Consider the following 12,134-nt stretch of genomic DNA (forward strand, 5'->3'; position numbering starts at 1 on the left):
CTTGGTCTGAAGTGAGTATACTTAGTTATTTGGCATGGATAATATTATTATCTGTGCAGTGTGTTTCTTAAAGTTTCATGTTCATTCAAGACTGATACTGATACTGACTGAAAGCAGCTTTCAAACTAAAAGTTTTTGGCTCCTAAACTCTGGAATAGCCTTCCTGATATTGTTTGGGGCTCAGACTGACTCACCCAGTTTAAATCTAGATGACGCATCTCTTTAGCCAAGCATTCATATAATGCATCTCACTTCAGATCAAATGCACACGACTATCTTTGCTTAATGTTATGAACAGCAGCTACACTAATTATTCTCCATTTGCTTTTCTGTTTCTGTTTTTATGACTAGAGAGTACATCAGCTTCAGTTTGGATCCAGCCCCTTATGAAGATTCAGATCACTACCCGTGAAGAGATGACCCCAACCTCTGCGAGGACTTCGGATGACACAAACTCTGGATCAACATGCACCATTCAAATATTGCTATATATCCTAATCATTTTTTTTTTTAACATGTATTAATTACTTTAATGAGCTCATTGTTTCTACATCACATTAACACATTTTTTAAATTAATACATTGTTAGCTAACTGCATTATTTGTATATGTACATTTCTGAAATTACATAATTTTCGACACAGTCCCCTCTGATAACAGATCACTCTAAATTGTAATGTTGACATGCATTTCCTGTAAAGCTGCTTTGAAACGATATGTATTGTGAATCGCTATACAAATAAATGTGAATTGAATTGAATTAAAAGCAATGGAATATCATAGTATGTAGTACTTTGCTCAGACAGTGTTTAGATGTCTAGTGTCTAGGCTTTTGCGTAATGATTAATTGCTTCAAATCATAAAGGTGTTCTGCAGGTCTTGTTGCATAATGAACTTGGCATCGGGACAGCTTTGGGAACATTTTTATTGATTCCTACAAGGTCTCTGGAGGAAAAGGCTAAATTGTTTTGTGGCATCATGAGCCAGAGAGGCCACGCCATTGGTCAGGATGGAGGCATGTCAGCTTCAAAGAAATAATGTTTTATTAACAAAATTCGGGAGGAGCAGGTTCAGATAATTAACCTAATTAGCAGTGGAAGGGGAAAGCTTTCAGCTAATCAACCAATAACAAGAGGTATATATACTTCAGCATCCCTCCACCACCCCATCTCCTCACTTCTAGTATCTATTATTACCACATCGGGGGGGAGTACTCTGGGTTTGGGCCAAAATTCTGAGCTCGGACCCCTCCCCCCAGACAGCATGCCAAATACGCATAAGTCTATTTAATTATATGTATATGTGAACTCGTGAAATACCAAAAATGCCACGTCATCCACACAGCCATTTCTCTTCTTCAGCTATGTTTTTTTGGGTTGATTATAAACAGTCACGATAGTGACTGAGGCAAAAACAAGGGCCCCAGCACGACTTACATTATAGGTGAGGTTGTAAATATTATGCTTATCTGTTCGACATTTAGTCACGTGCCTACCTTGAAATGCTGGGCTGATCACAACAACAGGCTACATCAATGATGCAAGGTTTATGTGCCATTGAGTAATTTCATTGGTTGTGAACTGTGCTTTTAAGACATATATTGCAGAAAACCAGCAGTAACAGAATGACAGAAAGAGGTGATCAAATAAAATAAATCATTATCGAAAGACATTTTTATTCATTAGTAGCTCTGAGACGGTTTTGACGGACATGATCATGTGTGGGAAGTGAGGTGCTAATATAAATAGGATTCTTCTACCTAATGTGATATGTTTGAAATGGGTCATAGGTCAACAGGGGTCATGATCTTTGTTCCTGAGGTGCCCCGGTTGGTCCTGTTCTTAGATTAGGTCTAAAATATAGTGGCATGCTTCAACAACTTGGGGTGAATGAGGGGAATGTTGAAGGACTGAATTCTTAACTTAACTTGTTATGTAACTTTAGAGCATTTCTGCAATGTTGACTCAGGAATGGTCAAAGTGCCAAAATATGTTAAATTCCAACAACTGGGTATTTTTAAATATAGGCTTACACCCTAAAATTCTTAATATTACGCACCATATGCTTCTTCACAAGGTCTGTTTTGTTAATTCAAAGGCAAAGAGAAAAGGTTATCGTCGCCATGTGAATAAAAGTATAAAAGTTCATGATTTCCTTATCTGAATCAGTGTGAATTAGATTAAATAAGCCAAATACACATGAACCCACATGACAGTGTTGATATTTGGATGACTTGTAGTCACATGCGTTTGTGTTGTTCGACTATCCATAAATCTAATCTCTGACAACCAATTTCCAGATTATAAAGAGTTCATTCCACAGCTGTTACTCAAGTTTTAGAGCCCATGTTGGCCCACCCTGGCCGGGGGCGGTTGCGTCAGGAGGTGTGTTCCGCTTTTCATTTGCGTCAGAACGCGGGGAGGAGCGGCGGAAACTGAGGGTCTATAAAATACCGGCGACGTGAGCAACACTTCAGGAATTATTAAAGCGTTTTTATTGATCCTCGCTACCATTTAGACGTGGTTTTGTTTTATTTGTATCTCTGTTTTTTGTTTCCTTGGTCGTAGCATACCTCTGTATCGAACTTCCGTCGCTATAGAAACATCGATATTTCCTTTCCGTATTTGTGAAGGACCTGACCAGCGATTTTAAACATGTTTCCTGAAAGCAGCACTGGGTAAACTATTATTATTTTTTCAGCTCTAACTTTCTGATTCTACTTTCTTTCTTTTGTCTTTTAAAAGTGTATATGTTTTGAGTATTGTATGTCGATGGTGAATGTAATATAATCGCTCCATGGCTCCACTGAACAGGGGGTTGGTTAGTTAAAGCTGACCTATCATAATTTATCCATTAATTCTTTCATTATCAATGTGAAATTGCTTTTAACCGAACCGTCGCAGTTAGGAACACGTGGTGATGAGCGGGCGCGGTAGTGTCTTGAACAGCTGCCAGCGAACGCGTTTTGGTATCATTATGTAAGCGGACGTTTCGGGGTTTAAAAAGGGGGTTCGTTTTGAACGCTTCGAATTATTCATCGGAAAAGGGTTTGGTAAAAGGGGAGAGAGAGAGAGAGGGTAAAAAAAAGGAATTTGGCTATTTTAACTTTTTGTTTTACTATTTTGGCAGTTGATTGTATTGAAATTCTTTTGAACAATTTATATTTTCTACAATAAAATGGTAAAGCGCACACACATATCATATACAACATAAACACAATATAACCTGCCACCCTAGATATGTTTAATTATTCATCCATTAATATTGGTCGACAATTAGATTATACCAGTTATAAATGTGGTACCATCATACTACCATTGAAAAAATGACTGACAGGTGTACTTAAACTCATAACAAAATAATACTAATATAAAAATAAATAAATAAACTCTTACTTTGACTATTTTCACATTCTTTTAGATGTTTTGACAATTGGTTGTATTGAAAAGTTATATTTGCTACAATTAAATTGTAAATCTTTTTTTTTTTTTTATGATCATGATGATGATAACTTTGTTACTGTTTTCCAAACTGCAAAGACCATAGTACTAATCATAAAGCTGCTCTGTCACAGAAAGTTTATTTCAGTAGTCAGCCTCTCAAATTACAGTAGGATGTGTCAGAAAGTGGCTCACGTTTCATATCTGCCAGGATATTTTTATTTGGTATCTGCAGGCTTCATAGCTATTCAATTCTGTTACAATATTTGTAGTCTATTCCTACTTTATGATTTAGAATATGTTTATGTTAAAATCAGTGATGTTGAAATGTTATGTGCCCTGTGGGGGAGGTTGAGGAAAATTTCTTCTCACAAAAGGTTTTGCAGGAGAATAAAAACAACCCATATGTGATGCCTATCTAATCTATAAATACTCACATGATTTAATAAGTCTAGACTTTAATAAATAAAATTAATACTGTCAGCTACAAGTCAGGCCAGTATGAGCGTAACCAATCATAATGTAGAATGCTTTGGCGCACACGTCTCATGCAACTTGAATATTTTTAACAAAATGTGAAAGGTATAAATGTGTGTGTATTTTTCTGGCCGTTGAGTTGCTCTGCTGTGTCTGAAATGACTCCCGGTCGGCCGCTAATAAACCTTATTACTGCGAAGAGTAACTTGGGCGTGATGTGTCTGATGCTGCGCAGCTAAATCAAGGGAAGCACTAGAGATTTTAGCAACACTTTGGAAGCGATACTGTGGAAGAAGTGGTTCGAGTCCACGGTAGAGCCACCACAGGAACTTGACTTCTGGACAGATGCGTGCAAATGCACACAGAAGTCTTGTGTGTAGTCTCATAATTTTTTCCACTCTCTCGTTGCAGATACTGCTATGAGGATTGCCAGGCCACAGCTGACTGGCTTCTGTCCCAGACTGCAGTGCGTCCTTTGGTAGGCATCGTGTGTGGCTCAGGTTTGGGTGGACTGGCTGATGTGTTGAAAGACCAGGTGATCTTCAAATACAAGGACATCCCCAACTTCCCCCAAAGTACAGGTGAGTGTTTCTGTAAAATGCGAGAGATTACCTTGTTAAAACCTTGCCGTTACTTCTCTTATTTTTTTGCTGAATCTGTGCATTTGTTTCTGTTCTGCAGTGCACGGTCACGCAGGTCAACTAGTGTTTGGCAATTTAAAGGGTAGATCATGTGTCTGCATGCAGGGAAGGTTTCATCTCTATGAGGGATATCCCATCCAAAAGGTACAAACACCTCATTATACTTGCATCCTACCTTGTCCAAAAATTTTTTTTTTTACCATGTAAACAATATGGCTTTTTTTTTTTTTTTTTGTCAGTCTAACAGCTAGATTGTATGGAAGCTTGTTTCTGCCACTGAATAAAAAATAATTGCCACTATCTGACAATTTAGATTTTATTTTTTTCTCAGAATTGCGTGATATAAAGTCACAAATGCGAGTATAGTCAGTATTGTGTGATATAGTCACAACTGCGTGATATAAAGTCACAATTGCGAGATATACAGTCAGAATTGTATGATAAAGTCGCAATTCTGACTTTTTTTTTCTTCTCAGAATTGTGAGATATAAACTTGCAATTGCGAGTTAAGTCCAATTATAAGGGAAAAAAAGACTGACTTTTTTTCTCAAAATTGCAAGTTTATATCTCCATATAAAAATTTTGAAATTGCGAGGGGGGGGGGGAAAAAGTCAGTGGCGGAAACAAGCTTCCATAAGATTGAAAGGTAATTATGGCTGTATTGGTGGATTAGAGATCCAAACAGTCTTCTTGGTTACTGATTCAGGCCTGAAAGTTTCTGTGTATTTAAATATCACTAAAATTGCAAGTTACACAGAGTTTATGAACCTTGACCTTAAGATTCTTCTTGACCAGGAACTAAGTGCAGCCATTTTTGCTCTACACCACTTGATTAATCTAATTGTCCAATGACCTTATTTGAAAACCTAGTTAGTTTTAACTACTTGTGTTTTGTGTGTGATTGAAGCATAAACTCTTTGACCCTGTGGAATGCAAAGACCAGAACACTTGTTGGTTTTGCATTAAAACTTTAAAGGTGTGATAAAATGTCCATCTGATGCTCATATACTTGGGACATGTTCTTGCGTTCCATTTTTGCCATTTTTTTTTTTTTTTTTGATGTGAAGTTCCTCTGAGCATCTCAAACTAATATTGTTGTTTTGCTCCAGATTACGATGCCTATGCGGATATTCAAACTTCTGGGTGTGGAGACCGTGATTCTTACCAACGCTGCTGGAGGTCTGAACCAGGACTATAAAGTAGGCGACATCATGATCATCAAAGATCATCTCAACATGCCTGGATTTGCTGGAAACAACCCACTTGCCGGACCCAATGATGAAAGGTATGTTTACATGTGTTGCAGCACTGCCTTTTAATCAACACTCTCACGCCATTGAGCTGTTTTGACATGCAGAGATTGCACACAATACTCCTGTAAATATCGTTCATTATATAAGCCTTAACTTGCATTGCTTTTTTAGGTTTGGTGTACGTTTCCCCTGCATGTCTGACGCATATGATCGAGAACTCCAGCAGCTGGCGCTTGACGTGGGTTCGGAGCTTGGTTACAGTGATTTCCTGCGAGAGGGCGTGTACTGCGTACTAGGAGGACCTTCGTTTGAGACTATTGCGGAGTGTCGCATGCTGCACAAGCTGGGAGCTGATGCTGTCGGTAAGAGCTGTAAAGCCTCTCTTAAGATCCAATCAGAAAGCGTTATTATAGTTTAATTACGCATTTCTCTGACAGGCCAAAATGGGCGTTCACACTGACAACAATTTGCTGTGATTGGAAGTCATTCATTTTCAAACTTTTTAAATGCAACTAACTTAACTTCATGCAACTTCATGTTTTCCTATCTGAACTAGTTTAATAACCAGACTTTGTCTTTTTTAGGCATGAGCACTGTTCACGAGGTGATCGTGGCACGTCACTGTGGGATGCGTGTCTTCGCTCTGTCTTTGATAACTAATAAAGCGGTTATGGACTACGACAGTGAGGAAAAAGCCAATCACGAGGAAGTTCTGCAGACGGGAAAACAGAGAGCGGAGCAGCTGGAGAGGCTGGTGTCCACCCTAGTCACACGAATAGAACACAACAACAATTACGCCTAAGACTGTTCTTGGATCACCGTCATATCAGTCACAGACCAAAGAACGCTGATTAATCTGTGAACTAACTTAACCGATATGGTTTCAAAAACCATGTTATACAGGTCAATTCCATTTAGCTCACTTATTTATAATGTATTGAATCTTATTTTTAAAAAATACATTTTGTAAAGCCTTCATTTATTTTTGGTCCATCTGTTATTTTGCGCTTATGTACATACACCTGGTGAACATGAAAGTGCTTATGTTTCTCTCTCTCTTTCTCTCTTTACAAGGAAAAATACAAATAATTGTTACATTCCTCTGAATGCTGAACTGTTTATTTCTAACTTAAAAGTTAAAAGTTTACCATTTGTTACTGTGTTAATTTAAAAATCTGTGTAATACTTTAATTGCTTTGTAGTATTTGTCAGTAGATGTACAGTAAATGGTCTATCTTGTTTTTGTTTTTTTTAAACATTATTAGTAAAATTGGCTATTTATTATTAGTGTCTCCCTCTCGTTTATGGTGGAAAAATAGGTGTTGTGTACTGAACTTAATATTACTCATTCATGGGTCTTTCAAAAATGTTTGAAATGCTTGAGTTCAATGTCCATATAGGGACATGGCGATGGTGAAAAATGAGATGGAAGAAAAACTATATTTAAATGTCTTTGTATTTGCTCATTAAACTTTAATGATGGAAATAATATGAGGTGGGAAGAAAATGCTTTTGTGAGGAATGCAAAAATTTTTGCAGGCAAAAGCATTGAAAAATAATTTTTCATCTCATATTATTTCCATTGCTGTGTTCCCTTGGGGGCTTTATGTATTGTATTTCACCACAAAACCAAAATGAAAAATAAATTATATTTTGCAAAATGAAGGGTCATTATTTTCTCATTTTCAATAATTATTTTTACTCCGTTGAGACTGTTGCATGACAATTAAGTATTTTGCATTTTAAGTAGTATTTGTACATATTTATTGGGGAAATAGTGTGAAATATCACCCAAATCCAGAACAGGAAATAGGTTCATGTAGGAAAATTCTCACAAGTATTTGGGCACATTTGGGTTTAATCAAAAAAAGGCACAGATTAGTTCTCTCCCACATTAGAGTTAGCTGAACTTTTCGTCCCAGAGTGACAAACCTTCAAGTGGTAGTTAAGATGGCAGCTTTGAGAGAAAGACCTGCCACAGTTTCCGCAGCGATGCGGCTTCTCTCCCGTGTGAACCCGTCTGTGTTTTGCTAGTGAGCTGGCCTGAGTAAACTGCTTACTGCAGACATTACAAGCGTAACTCTTCTGTCCCGTATGAGTGAGCTTGTGTGTCTTCAGAGAGCCCTTGAGGGTGAAAGACTTCTCACATATGTCGCAACTAAACGGTTTGTCTCCAGAATGCGTCAGTAGATGAGTCTTGAGATGCGTTCCTCGTCGAAACCCCTTCCCACAGAGCTCACAGCAAAATGCTTTGACTCCCGTGTGAAGCTGTTTGTGGGATTTGAAGGTGTTGGCGTGTACAAAGCTTTTGCCGCAGTCCTCGCATCTGAAGGGTTGTTCGCCCGTGTGCAGCCTTTCGTGTGCCTTGAGGTTGCTCTTTTGAGCGAAGCTCTTCCCGCAGTGTTTGCACGGGTATGGCTTTTCACCAGTGTGAACTCGCTGATGGTAATCCAGGTAAGACTTGGTGAGGAACCGGGAACCGCACTGCAAGCAGACAAAGTTCTTCTCGCCACCATGTGTTCGCTCATGAGATTTGAGGATGCTCATCAACGTGAAGCTCTTACCACATGTGGAACAGGTGAATGGTCTCTCGCTACCATGACTCATCATGTGGTTCCTCAAGTGGTTTGGCAAGCGAAATGTCTTCTCGCAGAGTGTGCATTTGTGAGGTTTTTCCACCTTGTGGACTCTCCAATGGATTTGGAAGAGGCGTCTACTGCCGAAATGCTCTCCGCACTCTTGGCAAGCGTGAGATGTTTCTCTACTGTGGAACTTCTGCTGGTGTCTTCTGAGGTTATTGAGGTAGGTGAAGGTCTTTCCACAGGTTCTGCATGTCTTCTGCTCGTCTTCTGCATCCAGTTGCACTTCTTCAGTAGTTGCATCCAATCCTGTTTCGATAATCTCAGGTACATACAGTGTGTCTATGTTTAACTGGACTGAAATGTCCTTTGATTCGTCTTTGGAGTTTGGTTGGTTTGGTCCTTCTCTTTGATGATCTACAGATTCTGTAACATGAACATTGCATGTTTATAGATATGATATTTAGGCCTCACATTAACATATTAGACCATATGCATTAATGTCCATGACACAAACATGCAGGCTATGTACCATAAACAACAGAAGATTGACACTCTACTTGTTCCTCTTCATGGCCAAATGCATCTTCAAATCTAAACTCGGGCTCTTCCTAGATAAAGACAGGACTATGTTAGTTTGATGTACAGCAAATTAAAGAGTTTTTATGTTTTTCAAAATTGCAAACAATTACAGAAGGATGTGGGTTACTTCGACAGTCTGAGGAAGATCTTCACCAGATGTGGTTCCTGACTCGTATGAGGTGACATCTTCCTGGTTTCCTTCTACAACAATGCATTTTTCTTATTTAATCATTTAAAACATTATTTAATATGGTTTAATTATGATAAAACTACCTTCGATATGTTCCTCATCTTGGATATTGGGGTATCGAGTTTTAAGTGGTCTTCCCTTCCCAGCAGACCGCTGTTCTATGCTGTTGTTTAGTTTATCTGCTTGTGTAAGATCTTTTCGTGGTCCAGCTGATGCTTTCTGAAGGATTCTGCAGATGTGTTCAGCTGTTGAGTTTGTCATTTTCCTTATAGCAGCTGTCAGATTCTTCTAAAGCAAACAACAAATATCAGTGTAACTGTGAAGGTAAAGTTAAAAGTTCTGCTTGCCTAACTGTTTAACACATATAACAGATTAACTTAATGTAACTACACACGTAATATTAATGATCGAAGTTCCAAAATTATTATTATTATTATTATATTAAGACAATGAGAATGTTTTAATTGAATACCCACAAAGCTGTTTTAATATAAGCAATAATATTTTAACAGCACACTTAGCGTTATTAACAGTTTTTAAACTGTTAATTAGCAATAAAATGATTCTTGTAGTTCAAACATTATCTGTGGCAGTTTAATATTGGCCAGCTTATTGCTTATTATAAAAAGAAAACAAAATAACAAAAGCGAAAGAGAATCCATATTATTTATAATTTTACAGCAGTGAAAATAACTATTAACTATAGTATGTTTAGCAATAACTATGGTTACCACGGTAATTTTTCGTGGTAATTTTAACATCTTATTATTTATTTTTAAGATATGACGATACATTTGGACGGACTTACCAATTTAATATCAGATTCTGTATTTCCATTTTGAAGTTTTGACTGAAAAATATCAAGTTGACAAATTTCTGTCACTATAGATGAGACTAAACTGTCCATTATTGAGAGCAGTTGTTTCTGGATGGAGAGTTCACACGACATACTTTTGAAATATCACTAAAATATTTAATAAAACAGGTGACTAAATCATTGATTCATTTGTTTTGCCAAAGTCCCTTCAGTTACTCTGTTGTGACGTGAACGTAACGGTTGAACAGTTTCCCGTCCTGATGTATTTTAAAATAAAAGTCACCCACTAAAACTCATGAAAATGTAAAGATCATGAATAAATCAGCAGCAAAGTTTAAAAATGCTTTATTTATGCAACAAGTGTAAACATTCATAAAAAAAATATTAATATATACAGAACAATTTGGTTTACAGAAATATCAGATCAGTCATAAATGTTTGTGTTATGGATATTTCTTCATCATGGATTATATTTCTTCAGCTGATTCATAAAGCCTGGGTTTGGCTGGATGGAAGGCCGGGCAGTTTTCACAGCGCTGAAGGCTTCATCAAACGACATCTTCTCCTGGGACATGAGGAAACCGATGACAACAGAAGCAGAGCGAGACACTCCAGCATTACAGTGGACCAGCACCACTCCATCCTGAAGAACATGCAGAACAAAGGTTATAGAGAGACACACATATCGCTCACTATTTTTCATCTACACATACCTGTTGGCTGGCTTCCTTTATGAACTCAAAACATTCAGGGAAGTATGAGGTGATGTCTGTCTCTGGAATATCCATCATGGTAACAGTCTTATAAGTGAAGAGATCAGGAAACACGTTCTGAACCCCATATGACACATTCAGCACATGAGTCACCTAAAACACAACCAACCGACAGCAATATATAACATTGTATCATGGTAATATAGATAGTGAGTATAGTAAGAAATAATAATAATAATAAAAAATAATAAAAACTACATTACTTTTAATTTCTTCAATGTGTCTATGTCATGGGCTGCATCCTGGGATGCTAATAATAATAATAATAATAATAAATAGACAAGAGGTTAATACTCAATTTGTCATATAGTACATATATATGTCTCACAGTATATATATATATATATATATATAGATAGATAGATAGATAGATAGATAGATAGAAAAATTCATAACTGAATTTAATTTATTTTACAATGTAAACAATAATTAATTTAAAAAATTAGTTATTATTTTAGGTTACCACGTTTTTTTATTATTATTAAAGGTTGTTCACTTTAGATATGCTTCGTTTTACAAAAAGTAACATGGTAATGCCATTATTTAGACACTGTTGATACCTTGGAGTCCATAAATATAGTAATAACAATCACCATGGTACAATGTGTTAGCATTATTTTACCAAAACAGTGGGGTTGGGTCAACTAAGACAACGACGATAAAACGCACAGAGAAGGAGGAAGGGTCTTATGATGCCCACTTGCAGGTCCAGGTTCAAGTCCTGCACAAACCCGCACGCCCCGTCACTCTCGCGCTCTGTATCGCGCGTGACATGGAAATCATCGCCGCTGCGCGTCTCTACGAGTTTCTTTCCCGTCACGGTTGTCACTCTCGTGCTCTGCTTCCTCAGACGCGCTGTGGAGAATCCCTCGATCTCCTGCGCGAGAGAGTTCATCTTACGACACTGAAAATATTTATACTGATCGCACTGCGGAACTAAAGAGAAAGGCTGTAAAACAATGCGGGGAATCTTAAGTTTGGTACACCCTTTCATTTCAAAATAAAAGCCCCTTTTCATGCATTAGCACTCACACGGTGCATAATTTCCACAAAATACAACTTTCATTACCAACAAATTCTACATTTCTTTATTTACTACACCTAATAAATCTGAAATATGGCCCTAAAACAGTATAAACACTTTCGGAAACTCTGTGATTTTATTTAGTAGCTTAAAAGTAATGAAGTAAAATAAAATAAATACATCTAAATGTCATTTTAGTTTTAGTTTATTTACTAATAACAAGCTAACATCAAGCTACTACAGTTTCTGTAGTGACAAATCTTGTTATAGATCTCTAGTTGTCTATATTAAAATCTATATGAATGTTAAAGATATTTTTTAGTTGCTGAGGGGTTTGATCATTTTCATCTTTTAGCCT

General features: G+C 37.2%; 3 protein-coding genes across 4 annotated transcripts; 1 reads left to right on the forward strand and 2 right to left on the reverse strand.

Moving 5' to 3' along the window:
- The first annotated feature begins 2,409 nt into the window (after window positions 1-2,409).
- pnp5a (purine nucleoside phosphorylase 5a) lies at window positions 2,410-7,472 on the forward strand. The gene is made up of 6 exons (XM_051899880.1): window positions 2,410-2,677; window positions 4,329-4,498; window positions 4,599-4,702; window positions 5,668-5,843; window positions 5,983-6,173; window positions 6,396-7,472. The coding sequence occupies exons 1-6, from the start codon at window positions 2,655-2,657 to the stop codon at window positions 6,611-6,613; spliced, it is 882 nt and encodes a 293-aa protein (XP_051755840.1). The 5' UTR covers window positions 2,410-2,654; the 3' UTR covers window positions 6,614-7,472.
- Window positions 7,473-7,482: 10 nt separating this feature from the next.
- LOC127515811 (zinc finger protein OZF-like) lies at window positions 7,483-10,242 on the reverse strand. 2 transcript variants are annotated; one of them, XM_051899879.1, is made up of 5 exons: window positions 9,971-10,242; window positions 9,246-9,447; window positions 9,100-9,173; window positions 8,923-9,001; window positions 7,483-8,816 (listed from the first exon to the last, which is right to left on the reverse strand). In XM_051899879.1, exons 1-5 carry the CDS (start codon window positions 10,109-10,111, stop codon window positions 7,690-7,692), a joined length of 1,623 nt encoding a protein of 540 aa, XP_051755839.1. In that variant the 5' UTR covers window positions 10,112-10,242; the 3' UTR covers window positions 7,483-7,689. The 2 variants fall into 2 exon arrangements, with proteins under 2 accessions (XP_051755839.1, XP_051755837.1); XM_051899877.1 differs by having other exon boundaries at window positions 9,246-9,450.
- A 66-nt stretch (window positions 10,243-10,308) lies between these two features.
- Window positions 10,309-11,713, reverse strand: dusp19b (dual specificity phosphatase 19b). The gene is made up of 4 exons (XM_051899881.1): window positions 11,422-11,713; window positions 10,956-11,002; window positions 10,693-10,845; window positions 10,309-10,622 (listed from the first exon to the last, which is right to left on the reverse strand). The coding sequence occupies exons 1-4, from the start codon at window positions 11,645-11,647 to the stop codon at window positions 10,440-10,442; spliced, it is 609 nt and encodes a 202-aa protein (XP_051755841.1). The 5' UTR covers window positions 11,648-11,713; the 3' UTR covers window positions 10,309-10,439.
- Between the last annotated feature and the right edge of the window lie 421 nt (window positions 11,714-12,134).

The sequence above is a fragment of the Ctenopharyngodon idella genome, chromosome 7, assembly GCF_019924925.1.
Source record: "Ctenopharyngodon idella isolate HZGC_01 chromosome 7, HZGC01, whole genome shotgun sequence".
NCBI lineage: Eukaryota > Metazoa > Chordata > Actinopteri > Cypriniformes > Xenocyprididae > Ctenopharyngodon > Ctenopharyngodon idella.